Source organism: Eucyclogobius newberryi, unplaced genomic scaffold, assembly GCF_026437365.1.
Source record: "Eucyclogobius newberryi isolate DKJ021-1_F unplaced genomic scaffold, fEucNew1.0.hap1 SCAF_16, whole genome shotgun sequence".
NCBI classification, from domain to species: domain Eukaryota; kingdom Metazoa; phylum Chordata; class Actinopteri; order Gobiiformes; family Gobiidae; genus Eucyclogobius; species Eucyclogobius newberryi.
Genome location: NW_027315790.1, coordinates 17,954,270 through 17,970,864, shown reverse-complemented (window position 1 = coordinate 17,970,864; position 16,595 = coordinate 17,954,270). Strand labels below are relative to the sequence as shown.

At 40.3% G+C, this 16,595-nt stretch overlaps 2 protein-coding genes across 2 annotated transcripts; both read left to right on the top strand.

The window, feature by feature from the left end:
- Positions 1–2,638: 2,638 nt before the first annotated feature.
- On the top strand, positions 2,639–8,368 carry LOC140361870 (membrane progestin receptor alpha-like). The gene is made up of 2 exons (XM_072447759.1): positions 2,639–2,731; positions 6,073–8,368. The coding sequence occupies exons 1-2, from the start codon at positions 2,669–2,671 to the stop codon at positions 7,162–7,164; spliced, it is 1,155 nt and encodes a 384-aa protein (XP_072303860.1). The 5' UTR covers positions 2,639–2,668; the 3' UTR covers positions 7,165–8,368.
- Positions 8,369–13,340: 4,972 nt separating this feature from the next.
- On the top strand, positions 13,341–16,308 carry sh3bgrl3 (SH3 domain binding glutamate-rich protein like 3). The gene is made up of 3 exons (XM_072447758.1): positions 13,341–13,483; positions 14,499–14,666; positions 14,898–16,308. The coding sequence occupies exons 1-3, from the start codon at positions 13,439–13,441 to the stop codon at positions 14,967–14,969; spliced, it is 285 nt and encodes a 94-aa protein (XP_072303859.1). The 5' UTR covers positions 13,341–13,438; the 3' UTR covers positions 14,970–16,308.
- The last annotated feature ends 287 nt before the right edge of the window (positions 16,309–16,595 follow it).

The following is a 16,595-nucleotide window of genomic DNA, read 5'->3' as shown; positions in this document are numbered from 1 at the left end:
GTATTTTCTGTGCATATTTCTTATTTCTGTTTCTGTATTTTTCCAACAGCAATCAATATTTATGTTTAAGTGTCTGTTAATCCCTTTAGCATCTGTCCAGCAAGAAATAAACAGACAGAGTGCCAAAACTTCATTGCTTAGTCTATTTAGTCACATGTTGTGTTAATGTGGAGTGACGGTGGTTTGCCTGGTCTGTTTAATACTGTGCAAAATATGTTTTGTGTGGAATTTAAACATTGACTGGCTTTGAAGTCAAGTTACTCAAGTTTGGAAATATTCCTAACCTATAATGGATGTCTCCTCTCCGAGTTGTCTTTGGCTACAACATGTTTAAGTGCAGAGTCATAGACAAAGAATGTTCCAGAGAAGTGAACACCCATGCACGTACTGAGATTCTAAAGTTTACTCTTCTCAAAAGATTACAAGATAAACTATTTCCATGGTGGCGTAAGGAAATCAAATCTCCAGCAAAACAGCAGTGAGCGTAGGCGGTCCCTCTCCACTTTCCACTTGTGTCATAACAGTGAATTGAAATGAACTGAAGACCATTTGAATCTCAGACATTTTTGTTTACCATTGCAACTTCCAATGTTACCACAGCAATGATTTTAAGAATTTTACTGTAGCTTCCTCTTGACTTTTCACAATAATTAGCATTTTCATTTGCATGCGCGTCTACAGCTTTCCAGTTGTTAGAGAATTTTGGCAACAACATATAGTTTGAAGTCAACAAAACAAGCCCATTTTGAGCAGCATGTTGGCTTCCAGAACACAGCCAGAAGGTTCTTGGGTGGTGTAGTATGGTCCTTCTCTACGTGTGGAGTTTGCATGCTGGCTGGTTTATAGGATATTGCTTTAGAGAACCTGCAAATTGTGAATGTTTTCAATTACGGTAGTTATACTGATGTCATTATGACCTCTATTCTACAATAACTTTATTGTGATTATGTTTGTAGCCTATATTGCCTATCTATCTAATCCATCTGATCTGAGCCTTAAAAACAGTGTCCAGTTGACCACAACTGAATCTTTATATGCTGTTTTGATTTTACCAGGAAGTCCCTTGAGATAAAATGTCAGACCTAGTCAATAAACATCTCGGCAGACAGGTAACAAAAGTAAAATACATTGCTTAAATCCAATTATAAAATACATTACTTAAATCCAATTATAAAACATTACTTAGATCCAATTATAAAATGTCCAAAACATGTAAATTATCCAGTTCAAGTGTGACATTTATACACTTCAGTTAAACTCTCTTAAAGTAGCAATGTAAAGAAGAAGGCTCAGGGGATATCCATATACAGTGAGTGGTAAAACAGGTTTGACTAAATCCCTTTATTCATCTTAATGTGCTGTGGGTGAGGTCAAAACAAGATAGTGAACACAGAAAACATTCAGCAGTGCAGCATCGGATAGTTTTTGAGAAATTTCTGCAAACAATTACCAATAAATAATGAAATTGAACAGAGTTATATTTTTCTCAAAAGGTGGATCTTTTTTTACTTGTGTACAGTAAATAATCACTTTCCCTGACAAAGGTATCTGTCCCTTATCCTCCAGAACAATGACCATACACATGCTTTTAAAGGCAGTGACATAAACTGACTCATACACATCATCATAATCAAATCAGCCCCAAAAGAGATAGAACAACCATCAAGGATGCCAAGATTTGAGCAATCTCATTTGGAGGTGACCTGACCCCGTGTCATGTCCTGAGGCATGACTGTCACGATACATCTTTATCAGGAACCTATATTATCATATTATCTGCAAACAATAATAACATAGATAGAATGACATGACATTTTTTCTGCTAAAGTTTCAAATTGACAAATGCAAATTCCACACAAAAAGGCCCCGAGTTGCCCAAGAATCGATCCCACCTAGGCCCAAACATGTTTTGAAATATCATGCAGCCACATTTTGCAATGAAATGTTTGCCAGTCCCAACACGTTTTGACAGACTACTTTGAAAATAATGTACAATAACGACTGGCTGGTCAGGTAAATGCAATGTCACTATGAAGAAGCTTTTCAATGGACCTGTTCCTAAGCCGTTTTAGATCAATATTGCGATTCGACTTTACAAGTATCACAATTTCACAATATCACAACACTGTCACTTAATTATAATGTCACCATAATTTAGTCACTCACTGCACTGTTCACTTTCTGCACTACATATGTATATCTGTACAACTGTAAATTTGTACATACTAAGCCTATTTTGTTGTTTTTCTTCTTATTGTTTTTTATCTGATAGCTTGTTGTTATGACCTATTCATTGTTCACTGTTTTATTGTTTTGTGTTGCATCGATCACCAAGACAAGTTCCTATGTTTGTGAATTTTGATAATTGACAATGGCAATAAACCTATTCTGATTCTGAATTTACAATTATGGCCTATTTATGTTATAGTTAATTAAGAAATACCTGAAACCCAATATGTCTCCTTCAAAGCATCTGATGTTTGAATTCTACAGTTGTGTTTTCAGTCAGTTATATGCCTTCTTAGTTTCCAGGTGCTTTTATTGTGTGAGGACTTGCACACACTTCCTGTCCCAGTGCGCACTCTTTGAGCCGCGGGCGCCTGCTCTGCCGCCGCTGCCGCTGCGCCCGGGAACAGCCCACAGCGTCAGCACGGATTTCTCTCGCGGCATGAGAAGGGCGCACCAAAGTTTGTCATCGCTCATACTGAAGATCACTCCCGCCAACCAAACGGTATGAAACTATTTTATTATAAACTTAACTTTATCGTGACTAAAAATGACCCACAGAGAAGGAACTTTGCGGTTTGTCAAGGGATAGGTGGAGATTTGCACAACTTTTCACACCCGCCTCTCCCCAAGACGAAATTCGATTTGAAGATTGCCTAGTTTTTGGTCATTACTTAAATTCACACATTTTCCTCAAATTTTATGAACTATTTAATGTACTAAGAGAATACGTCTTGAGTGCTCGACCTGTCCTGCGGTTGGACAGTGTCAACCTCCTGTGAACAATGTCTGAATGTGAATGAAGTGACTGTTGCAGGAGGAGGAAGCATTTTTGCAACAAATATATTGCTTTCTTTTAAATGGTTGTGAAAAAAAAATAGAATATAACTGTTTGACTAATGTACTGTAATTTAGTTAAAGGTAAGTAAATGTCAGAGTCGGGATGTGAACTCACGACACTGCGGCCGGCTGAACTTGGAGCCTAACATTTATTATTATTATTATTAATGCTGATAATGTGACTCTAAATTGGCCCTAGTGAATGAATGTGAGAGTGAACTGTCTGTAATGTCTATGTCTCTGTGTTGGCCCTGCGACAAGTTGGCCACTGTCCAGGGTGTACCCCGCCTAAGGCCCGAAGCCACTGGGATAGGCTCCAGTCAAGCGGTAGAAAATGGATGGATGTTCATTATTGTAAATGTACGGTGCTTGCTAAGAAATAGGTCAAATAAACAAAATAAATTAGTATTAACCTTTATTTACGAGGAGACCCTAAGAGCAAGCTTAAAACATAAACACATTTAAGTACATAAGCATACAACCTCAATGTTTCTATGGGAACCAGTATGTGTCCTGTTCCACTTGACCAAAGCATAAAAATGGAAGGTGTCTGAAAAACTGACAATCAATTGTGCATTTGCGACCGTGTCTGATGGATCATATACTAATTAACGCTTAAGCGAGGATAAATAATAAGGAAGTTTCCCACATAGTGCCTTATAAATTAACAAAAGGATATGTTGATCTCTGTACATGATGAGTGAGATACCAGTCACACATGTTATAAAGGCACTGTGATAAACGTGAGAAAGCATGTGTGGAAATGATGTCACAATAATCAAATATGAACATAACTATCAATTGTACAAGATACTTTCTATATACTGTGCATGATTTATTCCTATAGAAAAAGCCAACCTTGTACCGCAGCATCTTGCTAACTTGAACATTTAAGGAGAGCTTGGTGCCTATCCAAATACCCAGATATGTCTGAGCTGACCCTTGAGAACATCATCCACTTGGTTTTGGTGGAATTCAAAAAAGTTTGATTGAGAATGACTTTTGGATTAAAGTCTTGTTTTTCAAAAACTATGTCCAAAGTTGTAGAGAAGTTTGTTGCAGGCTTAGGTTATGAAAAGATTTCCCAACGGAACATTGGTCAATCTATCGTCCACCAAAACCTACAGGTCGAACTGATCAGAGATGCAGCCGAGAAGCTCATGGTAACTCTGGAGGAGCTGCAGAGACCCACAGCTCAGGTGGTCAGGGAAGCTGTCCACAAGAAAACTATGAATCGTGCACTACACAAATCTGGCCTTTATGGAAGAGCGGAAAGAAAAAGCCATTGTTGAAAAACAGCCATAAGAAGTCCTGTTTGCCATAAGCCATGTGGAGGACACAGCAAACATGGAAGAAGGTGCTCTGGTCTGAGCAGACCCAAACTGAAACTTTTGGCCTAAAAACTAAATTCTGTGTGGTGAAAAAACTAACACGGCACATGACTCTGAACACACATTCCCCACTGTGAAACATGGTGGTGCAGCCTCATGCTGTGAGACTGATTTTCTTCAGCAGGAACAGGGAAGCAGCTGATGGGAAGATGGATAGAGCAAAATACAAGGCAGTCTGGAAGAGACTTGAGACAGTGTTGGTTGAGACATACATCAAAAGACTTGCAGCTGTAATTGAAGAGAAAGGTGGTTCCACAAAGTATTGACTCATGGGGCCTGAATACTTTTGCTACTACACTTTTCAGTTTAAAAAAAAAAAAAAAAAAATCTGGAAATCATGTACAATTTTCCTTTCACTTCACAATTGTGTGCCACTTTGTGTTGCTCTTTCACAAAAATGCCGATACAATTTATTCAAGTTTGTGGTCGTGATGTGACAAAACTTGAAATACTTCCAGGAGTATGAATACCATTGCTAATGGGTTAATGCCATACTGTGGAACATTCAAGGAAAAACAATAACACCACCAGCAAATGTACACAGTGCACCTTTAAAATATATAATATGGCGTAGCATTTGCCATTGTAAATGTTTGGATTTACCTGATGCTTCTGTCTTTAAGCTTGCTCTATGGGTTTCCTCTGGATTAATTGTATTGTTACATTGTCATGAACCTCCCTTGTTTGTCATTGGGTTGGGAACTTGTTAAGTCAACTCTACACAACAAAATACATAAGAATACTTAAATAGACCCTGTAGAGCTTGGGATTGAACGCTAAAATGTAATCGTTATTGACAAAATCTGCCAAGTTTTTTGGCAGCAGTGCTAAAAGTCCATAGAGAGACATTAGCCAAAACAACAAAGCTGTGTCACTAATGGTAAATACATATATCACACTTAAGTGTCAGAATATGTTTGAAAGACAGCTAAATGTAGTACCGGTATTTACCACATCTTGAGGTCTTCATCCGTCCTCTCACAGCAGCACTGCCACAACCATAGCCATAGGTTGAACCATAAAAACAGCAAAACAAAAGGTGGTCCCATCTGGTCCAAAGTCTGAATTTGTCAAGTTTCAAATTGAGAATATGATTTTTTCCATTTCAACCATGCCCATTATAATTACACTCCTTGATTGTAGGTGCAGTTTGAGTCATAATTTTTTTGTGATGGCCTTTTTGTGTCCATGGAAGGAGTTCAAATACATAGTTGCAAAATCAAATGGAATGGCAATGTCAAAGATTGTCTGTAGCTCTTTGTTAATTTCGGCCCAATATTTTAACAGGACAGTCCCAAAACACATGGAAATGGTTTGCCTCCTAGCAACCACAGTTCCTCCAACAGTTAGCATTTCCTTGTGAGTAATGGGCACTTTGACATGATGATATGAAAAATCGTGTCTCACTTTTCAGACAGAACTCCTTCCAGACGGTGATTTTGTAAAATTACCCTCTCTCTCCCATTTAATGAAAACAGATACAAACGTAAGACTGGATCTTGTGACAGTCTGGTCCAGCATGTTAGCACATCATCATCAACATATGTGTGTGAACGCAAAAATACCATCAAAACCTTAAAGAACCCGACAACGTTTAACTTTCTGTTCTCTTCAGGTGCCAAACATCTCCATTCTCCATAGCGCTGCTGCCATAGCGACCATTGTGGCGGAGAACATTGGCCGCCTGTTCATCAGCCTGCAGCAGATCCGGCAGGTCCCGCGCATGCTATCTGAGGCCGCCCCCTCCATGCCCGCCACCTTGACCGAGTCCGATATCCCTGCCCACCTACGCGACCGCAACATTACCTCAGGCTACCGGCAACTCCACCAGAACTGGCGCTACTACTTCTTATCTATGTTCCAACGGCACAACGAGACTCTGAATGTCTGGACTCACCTGGTAGCGCTTTTGATCATCCTGGCAAAATGTTGCGATCTGGCTAAAAACGTTGACTTTGTGAATGACGTGCACGCATGGCCGCTGCTGATCCTTCTCATATCTTCCCTGAACTACACGGCCTTCAGCGTCATAGCTCACTTGTTGGGCAGCAAGTCCGAGTTTTGCCATTTTGTTTTTTACTATCTGGACTATATCGGAGTGGCGCAGTACCAATATGGCAGTGCCGTCGCTCACTTTTACTACGCTATTGATGTCGACATGTACAGTTTTGTAAAAGGAGTCTTTATGCCGATCGCTGCCACTTTTTCGTTTCTTTCGTTTGTAGGATGCTGCCTTGGAAAGTATAACAGCTTAAATTCATGCAGGCGCAAAGTTGGGCACGTAGCACCCTCTACATTGGCCTATGCATGGGACATCAGCCCTGTGGTTTGGAGGCTAAGCTCTTGGTCAGTTGCAACTAATGACCCCGCTCTCATTTACCATTTTGGCCAAGTGGCTTTTTTCCTCAACGCTGCAGCTTTTTATACTTTTCCGATCGTAGAGAAGTGCTTTGCCGAAGGGTCTACCTTTTTGTGTCAAAGTCACCCGGTATTTCACATCTTCCTGTCATGCACGACCTTGTGTCAGATCCACGCCTCGTACTTGGACTACACCGGCCGCAGAGAACTGTACCTGAGCCTGCATGAGAGCGGAGACGCAGCTTTTTATGCTCAGCTCTATGCGGGCAGTGTAATGGCGTTTCTGCTCACTGGTGCTATCATACTGAGGAAAGTGAATCGCATGCTGGGGAAACACAAGTGCATGTAACCCTCCTGTGCTGAAGCAGAACCTACTGGAACCTTTACAGTGGAGGAAAATACACCAGGTTCAGTAATATATATAAAAAAAAAAGAAAGGTACCGTGACATTTTTGAATATCATTTTTGATATTTTGAATGTGCTAATTTAAATGAATTGGGGATAAAAGAAAATGATAGATTTTTTTAAAGGTGACTATTTTAATTCTTAAAGACTGATATATCATTTGGGTCTGTTGTTGTTGATGTGTTACTTTTAATAGTGGTTGGAAGTCAAAGGAGTATTTACCGCGACCTACTGTAGTTGTACGTCTTCAAAGTACGTGTTTTACGCTATACCGTAAAAGAAAAAAAAAGGAGAGTGAAAGAGAGAAGGCGAGGGAGAAAGAGAGAGAAAGAGATGGAAAGAGAGAGCGAGTTGTGCTGTTGCTCTTAATAGGGTTTTGTAATACAATTTATTTTCTTTTATTCTAATATAATTCAATGAGAGAAAATTGTTTTCTTATTTATTAGTTGCTTGATTCTGAAAAATCAAAATAAAATGTATAATTATTAACATTGCTCATATGCACTTGAACAAGGCCATATTCAGTAATGGCCTCAAACTGAACTTAAATGCTACCTGACCTCTGAAGTTATGGTGTACTGTTATGGGATTGAAGGAAACATATTGACTTTAATGTATTAAAATATAAAACTATGTAAACATAATTATTTAGGCCAGACAATCGTTATTAAAAAATGTAAGAGAAAATGCTGGGTAAAAGTGCAAAGTTGCCGTGCAGGCATGCATGTTGACCTGAGATTCAGATGTCTATGAAATGTCAACACTGAGACTGTATTTTCATGCCAACTTCCAGATTGCACATTGTCGCACATTTGTGGGGAGAAATGTGCATTCCATAGACCAAACTAAATAATTTGACTTGTGCGTACAATCTCTTTTACACTGGACATGCCTGAAGTGAAGCATGTGGTATTTGATGAATGTCATTGTCTTTACTTTAAACAGACGATGGATGAGTTGAGACTTAAATTATTATCCTTAGGTATACTTATGAGACCATGGGACTGCACTGTATGAATATAGAGATGTTGATTATGTAAATGGAAAGGGATTGCTGTTGTTATTATTATTGAAGATTATATGTTACTCACAAAAGTGCCTTTTGTCACTGCTCCATTTAATAAAAACTAATATTTATTACTAATAAGGAGTGTCCATATTTATTTATTTAGAAATGATGATTCGGTCAGGTCCCTCGGGGTGTCCTTTGGGGGGTGCTCCGGGAGTACGGGGTCCGGGGCCCTTTGCTCAGGGCTGTCCGGTCCCTGTATGACCGGAGCAGGAGCTGTGTTCGCATTGCCGGCAGTAAGTCAGACCTGTTCCCAGTGTATGTTGGACTCCGCCAGGGCTGCCCTTTGTCACCAGTTCTGTTCATAATTTTTATGGACAGAATTTCTAGGCGCAGTCAGGGGTCGGAGGGTGTCCGGTCAGGATCTCATCTCTGCTGTTTGCAGACGATGTTGTCCTGATGGCTCCATCAAACCCGGATCTGCAACATGCACTGGGACGGTTTGCAGCCGAGTGTGAAGCGGCTGAGATGAGAATCAGCACCTCCAAATCCGAGGCCATGGTTCTCGACCAGAAAAAGGTGGCTTGCCCTCTTCAGGTGGGTGGGGTGTCCTTGCCCCAAGTGGAGGAGTTCAAGTATCTCGGGGTCTTGTTCACGAGTGAGGGAAGGATGGAGCGTGAGATCGACAGGCGGATCGGTGCAGCGGCTGCAGTGATGCAGTCGCTGCATCGGACCGTTGTGGTAAAGAGGGAGCTGAGCCGAAAGGCAAAGCTCTCTATTTACCGGTCGGTCTACGTTCTGACCTCACCTATGGTCATGAGCTTTGGGTAGTGACCGAAAGAACAAGATCGCGGATACAAGCGGTCGAAATGAGTTTCCTCCGCCGTGTGGCTGGGCGCTCCTTTAGAGATAAGGTGAGGAGCTCGGCCACACGGGGGGAGCTCGGAGTAGAGCCGCTGCTCCTCCACGTCGAGAGGAGCCAGCTGAGGTGGCTCGGACATCTGTTCCGGATGCCTCCTGGGCACCTCCCTCGGGAGGTGTTTCAGGCATGTCCCACCGGGAAGAGGCCCCGGGGAAGACCCAGGACACGCTGGAGACACGCTGTCTCTCGGCTGGCCTGGGAACGCCTCGGGATCCCCCCGGAGGAGTTAGAGGAAGTGTCTGGGGAGAAGGAAGTCTGGGAGTCCCTGCTCAGACTGCTGCCCCCGCGACCCGGCCCCGGATAAGCGGCAGAAAATGGATGGATGGATGGATTCGGTCAGGGCACAGAAAAGGCAGGGCCGAACGGAAATTACGGAGTCAAAGTTACAGGTTCAAAAAGAGATTTACAGAGAGAAGTTGTATATGTACAACCTCATTTTATGTCAAACTAGGGGAGGACATTTTCCTGAAATAATTGGAAGCTGCAGTAACAACTCGCATATCCTGTTTGCCACAAACCCTCCAGCTCAGCTGCCGTTAGAACTCATTTCCACATCCAAGTGTAATGAGTTTGCAATATTCTTTAGGGCATTAAAAATACAATAAATTCCATAATGCAAATAATAACCATAAAACCACAGAGCTGACTTACTTTGCACCTGTAACTGACAAAACTGTCCATGAGCTCATCACCAGTCTGAGTTCATCTACATGCTGAGTTCATCTACATGCTGCCTCCATGTGTTACCCACCAGATTTCTAAAGTCTGTGCTGAACAGTTTGTTAGCACCATTCACTCACATAGTTAACATGTCGCTTCAATCTGGAACATTCCCAATGTCTTTGAAAACTGCGGTCATAAAGCCTCTCCTAAAGAAGAGCAGTCTTGATGCCGCAGTACTGAGTAATTACCGGCCCATCTCTAATCTGCCATTTTGGGGCAAAGTCCTTGAAAAGGTTGTTTACCAACAACTCACACAATTCCTCTTAATAAACAACTCATTTGATGTTTTTCAGTCAGGTTTTAGACCTCATCACAGCACTGAGACTGCTCTTGTCAATGTGACAAATGACATCCGCCTGAACAAAGCCTCAGTCTGAAAAATCTAGTGTCTAAACCAGACTTGTCTCCAGTAGATTAGACTACTGTAACGGCCTGATCACTGGCCTCTCCAAACCAGCTGTAAAACAGCTGCAGTTCATCCAGAACGCTGCTGCTCGGGTCCTGACTAGAACCAGGAAGTACCATCACTTTAATCCTGTGCTCAGGTCTCAGAATAGACTTTAAAGCAGCTTTGCTCGTGTACAAGTCTCTTCATGGCCTAGCACCAAAGAACGTCTCGGACATGTTAGTGCCATATGAACCATCTCGGACTCTGAGGACCTCAGGGGCAATTTGAATTGCCTTGTGTACAAATTGTGCTCTACAAATAAACTTGCCTTGTCAGAATGACTGTAATCTGATTTTTTTTTTTAATTTTTGCCCAGAAATTCTGGGCTCTAGGTACAAACTATTTTGGTGGGTTAATACTGTATAATATTCTCCAAAAAAAAAATCATGTAATACATGCAATATAGTAATGTCACAATACTAAAATTTCAAACTCAATACAAAGGAATAGGCTTGATATTTGGTACCAGTGTCAATATGACAATGACACTAAAAATGTTTTGTTGACACAAAATAATACTACTTTCATTATGTTAAAATGTGGTCCATTCTTAAACTATTAAGAAAAGGTCAAATGTCTGATTCGTGGGATTTTTTTCAGTCAATAGAGTTTGTATCGATTAGTGCAGGGGTATCCAAATTATGGCCAAATGCAACCCTCAGGACAATGTATATTGGCCCTTAGACCTCTTAGGGAATTTGCCCAAATGTCTAATGACTTTTTTACTGACATTTAAGTACGCTGTGGGAAACCTCATTATTTTTTGTTTTTTGATTGTCAGTGGCTTATAGAGGCTTTTGGTTTTATCCTGACATGTATCCTGGCACATCCTATGACATTTTACAAGAAGTTCTATTCTCTATACTGACCAGGTTGAATCTGTTTGACATTTGTAGAGGTCCAGTTCCGATTAGGTTAAAAAGTGAGGTTATTCACCAACAAGATTCATCCTTTCTTCCCATAGGCCAGGGGCACACTGCAGGCTGAGTGTGCTCATTAGTGCAGTGGGGCCAGCCATAGGGTCATGAATACAGTGCTGCTTCCAAATTTGAGATCAGCCTGTATTTACTCAACAAGCAAGCAACAATTTCCCTTTTAAGTCTAATATTTATATTTCAAACTACTTTTTTACCATCAGTTCAGACTTTGGTAAAATGTTCACGTTTAGTCAAAGCAAGGCCAAGTGTTTCCTCAGCCTATTCTGATGCAAAACAAGTCTTCTTAACAGTGATGTGAACTACTTCCCACCAAAACAAGTTGCTTTGCTTTTGCAACAAACACCTTAAATACTACTCAGATTGTTTACTTTGAAAGGCAATAAATACATTAATAAGTGCACATGAAGTAGGTTTACAAAAAGGCTAGTACAATTGGTCTATGAAGTCCACAACATTTGAAAATGCTGCTTCCGTGTGGTCACAATGGTGCAGAGACGCTTGGTTACTGGATTGGCTGAATCTGAATCTGGTGGATATCATAGTGGTTAGATGCTGTTGCTGTTACACCATTAGCAAAATATAGTCTATCCTTCTCATCAAGTATGTGACCATAACTATCATCTAATAATTCTGTCATTCAATATGTTATAATAAATTAATGGGGCAGTTCAATTTCAATTATTTTTTTTTGTAACAGCAGAGAAACATTAAATAATATTCACAGGAAATTAGAAAATTGATAAATGTTCCAGTATCCCCTTGTCTTAGACCGTTCTTCTCGGCAAGGAAAAAAACACAAAACCCTGCGGGATAAAGTAGAAACCCCTGGTAGAACCACAGTGAAGGAGAGATCCTACTCCCACAACAGGCTGCAGATGGTGCAGGTCTGACACGCTTCCATTTGCAGATACTGTGGAGCCAGAACCACTCATGAGGTGAGAGGGTTGTTCAGCTATGACAGTTCATCCAGGCAGATGAGGAGCATCCGGATCCACAGGTCGGGGTTGTGAGATGGGACATCTAAGGTGCAGTCATCACCGGAGCAGCATCAGCAGTGGACTCCCCGAGAGGAGTGGAAGGAGGAGAAAAACATGTGAACAGCAATGAACAGACACTGGTGAGCTAAAATATGAAATATTATTGATAGAGAAAGTAGTGAGAAGCAGAGGATAGTGCTCAAGCTGCCATACTTCCCCAGCATAGTGTCTCCTAGGGCAGCAGAGCTAAGAAACTGTAGGTTTTTATTTCCTAACTGACCTGACCATAAGCTATTTCAAAAAGGAACATTTTAAGCCTGGTCTCAAATGGAGTGTCGTCAGGGTAAAAACATTTGGACTAAGAACAATAGAAACATTCTACTCATTGTGACTAAAATGAAAATTTTAGGGCCAAATAACTGGATTTATGAGTAAACATGCACTTGTTGGTACAATTCGTTGGAAAGCAGAAAATGCTCAGGAGAATATGCTACCTACCATGTAGAAAGAGACATCCACACCTCAGTTTTCCTTTTTCTTTTTGCGGGACAAAGTGTCTTCTTGTCTCTAATGACTCACACTCGCACCCATCATTGACATCACTTTTGCTGTCAGGTAACCAGCCCAAAGGCGTGATCAGCCTTGTTGTGGAAATGTTACTCATTTCTTTTGTTGGTGTTATGCCTGTTTAATCAATCAATTTTTCAAAGAAACTTCTCCAACACTGGCCAAGACACTCCCCGATTTCTGGTAAACTTTTTGCAACAAAGGGATGTAAAATAGAGAAGCAGTGCAAAGATATCACCAGGAAGTTGAAGGGGTGTTGTTGTTGCTGTTATTGTCTCTTAATTATATGACCTACAGTCTCACAACGTTTTGTATTAAAAGTACGAACAGCCTTGTTAAAACGTTTATTTGGCTAAAAGGTTGAATTAAAGTTGAATTAATATTACATGAACTGGATAATACGATTTTTGTGGTTAGAAAGTGTATTTTTTCCATGATGTATCTGAATAGTAATCACAGTAAACACAGTACAGGAATAATAACGGCGTTCTATTATTTGTTACTTTACCCACCTTTCCTGTTGGTTTTATTTTGAAAGTGACTGCTACACTGCTTCCGGCTGTGACTACAGATGACTTCACAGCGGGACTGGGCTCGCAGCAGAAGCACAAAGAGGGAGAAAGAGCAGCAGTCATGGGGGTGAAAGTGTATTACACAACTGTTACTGCATCGCGCTCGGTAAGTCCACGATTTACGCACAAACACGGCTTTTCTTGCGTTCATTAGCTCGACTGTTCGTACACAGCCCGATCCCGACAGACACACCCAGCAGCGGTCTGTCCAACAGCTTTTGCCCCTGACCAACTTCGATGGGCCTGTGCTAATCTAAACCGGCTATAGCATTAATGTAGTTTTATTTACAGCGTTGAAATGCACTGTGGAGTCAGTAAACAAGAGTGAATGCATGAATTTGTCGTCCAAATTCTGCTGATATGTGCCCATGCATTGCTCGTTATTGAACAACAACAGAAGAGCTTACTCAGCTTGGCACTGAATGGTGAAGTGAAAACATGCGATCCGCACTATGTTTTACTTTTAAAATCAACTCTCTTAGATGCACCGTACTCTAAACATACGAATATTTTGCAGAAGCAGAATGATCCACCATCCTGCTTCTGCAAAACCTTTTAAAATGAGGAAGTCTGTGAACATGCCAGGCTATTTTTTGGATGATGAAATGGCAAAGTTCTATTCTGTTCTGGGGCTGCAGATGATGCATTTGGCCAGACAGGAACTTAGTCAGGCATCTGTTATCTATTACGTGGAATTGTGAAATAGCATAGCCTTAAACTTGGCTTTACATTCTAATGCCACTTTGTTTCTGTAGTTTATAGCTTATAACTATACATTAACTAAGTGTCTACTCGTTCCCCAAGTGCTTATTGCGTTTTGCAGTTAGTTGCATAGGTGTGGCCACTTTTGCAAAGACCACACCCAACTTTCCCAGTAGTTCAAATAAAAGTGTTGATCCGGTTGATTAATAATTACCAGCCAACCAGATAAAGACACGCTTTTTTCAAGGTCCGGCCCCTGGAAGTAAACATACAGAATGCACTGGAACACCATGCCCCAGCCCTGCGAGAAACCCCATTACAAAGCTGTTCATATGAAATCTTACAATCTGCTGTATGACTATTGATTATATTTCACAATAATTTATACTATGTGCGTTCCTGTTGTTTTTCTTGTGCAGGTAAAGTCCCAGCAGAATGACGTGACCCGAATCCTGGATAGTAAAGGCATTCAGTATGAGCTCATCGATATCTCTCAAGGCGGAGATCTTCGGGACGAGATGAGGAACAAGGCGGGAGACCCTTCAGCTGTTCCTCCTCAGCTTTTCAATGAAGACCAGTACTGTGGAGTAAGAGGAAAACTAAATTCACAACCTCACAACACACAATGCTGCTTAACATTTACTAAAAAGGCCGTGATGAAGGTGTTTTTTACTTTTACGTGTCGTCAGTTACAACGTTATAGCTTAAAAGCGCGTTGAGACTTTTGCTTTTCATGTGTAGATGTGTAGCGTTCATTGGTATAAATGTATGTTGGACTTACAATGACATATAATAATAATGTCTTCTTCTCTTTACAGAACTATGAAATGTTTTGTGAGGCAGTGGAAGCAGATGCAGTGGAACAGTTCCTAAAGCTGAAGACCATTTGATCACTCACTCTACACCCACGCTTCCTACTTCATCTACTCTGCACCACTGGCACTGTCTCCTCTCCATCAGCGCCATAATTAATGCCAAAAAATTCAGATCGCATACATTCCCCCAACCGCAACTCAATCATCTTAAATAACTGTGTTTTATTTTTTGCCTTATCCTTTTTAGTTTAGTTACTTTAGATTTTGTTCCTACATTCCCTTTTGTTGTTTTTGTGGAGCGATGGTGAGCAAAACCTTCATGTGCAGTCAAATGACATCGACATACGCACGTCTTACCCAATATACCCATGTCAGTCTTATTTTGTGTTTTATTGTTGGTAGCTTTCTGTTGAACTGCACATTCTGTACTTTACATCATATTAATTGCACACAAACGTAGCAACAATTCAATGTCTTCAAACTGCAAAGTCTTGATTTCAAGAAGTGGAGTATTTTATTAGTGGGATTGACAGCAATTTTTTTTTTCCAATCTGGTTTAGTCAGACTTTAGTTGGACTAATGTGTATTTTCTTTTTATAAATTAGGCACCAAGTCAATTAATTTAGTCACTTAAAAGTGTAATCAAAATACTTATTAGTTGACTGTAACAATTTATGAATTTACAGCCACATAGGCTCCTAAAAATTAAGTAAAAGTATTATTGTGTTTAGACATTTCTGATTCTGATTTTATTGCTTGTTACATTCCCTTGGTGCCAATATTAGTTTTCAATATAGTATTAGCACTTATCTGCCACTCAATTGATACTTTTACAAGTTATCACCTATGCATGGCACTAAATAGTCTTCTCTGACTGAATTAAAGCCAAAACATTTCATTTAGTATATCTGCTACAAGTTTAGCAAATAATCTATATTTATCCTTTTGCTTTGTAGCTTATCTCCTTTTCCTTTCGTTCTATCGTCCGGGGGATTAAGATGCAGTAACTCGACTATGCACTGAATCCCTGCTTGATTGTGAACACAGACAAAGCTCTCTCATTCCTACGATGTTTCATAGAACACATGGTACATGGGGAAATGTTTTCACTTACCACCTGTTTAGCCTCTATGATCATGCTTATGTATTGTTACGGTTCTGGATCGCTAGCAATGCCAGCCTTTACACAATGTTTGTGCACTGTTTTGTAAATCAATGGTTGTTAGTGTTTGCTTGTTCGCGGTGTATATTCACTATGAACCATAATTTAGACATTCCATGTCTCTCTGAGCTCCTGCATCGTTTTGGACCATTCCCCTGGCCAAAAAGAATACAATAGGGAATTTGCTGTTGTCTTCCAAGAAGATTGTGAAAGTGATTTATGGGTTTAAACAATAAAATATCTAAACTAGTATTCCAGTGTTTATCCTTTATTGATAATGGTGTGGACAAACAATTATTCTGGATAATTATTCTGTATAGTTTTAATTTCAGTTACAGAATCTTTTTTATTTTGCACTGTACGCTATATTTTCTGAGTTCATACTGATTCTCTCCAGGAGAGGGCACTGTAATGCTTTTTTAGGGAAAAAGGAAGTAGCCTATGCGTAAAGGTCATGTGCTTGTTTTATTCTACTCTAAAAACAAGAGCTACATTCTCTTGTAAAACATGTATATGTGTGCTGTACTCTTTATTTTACA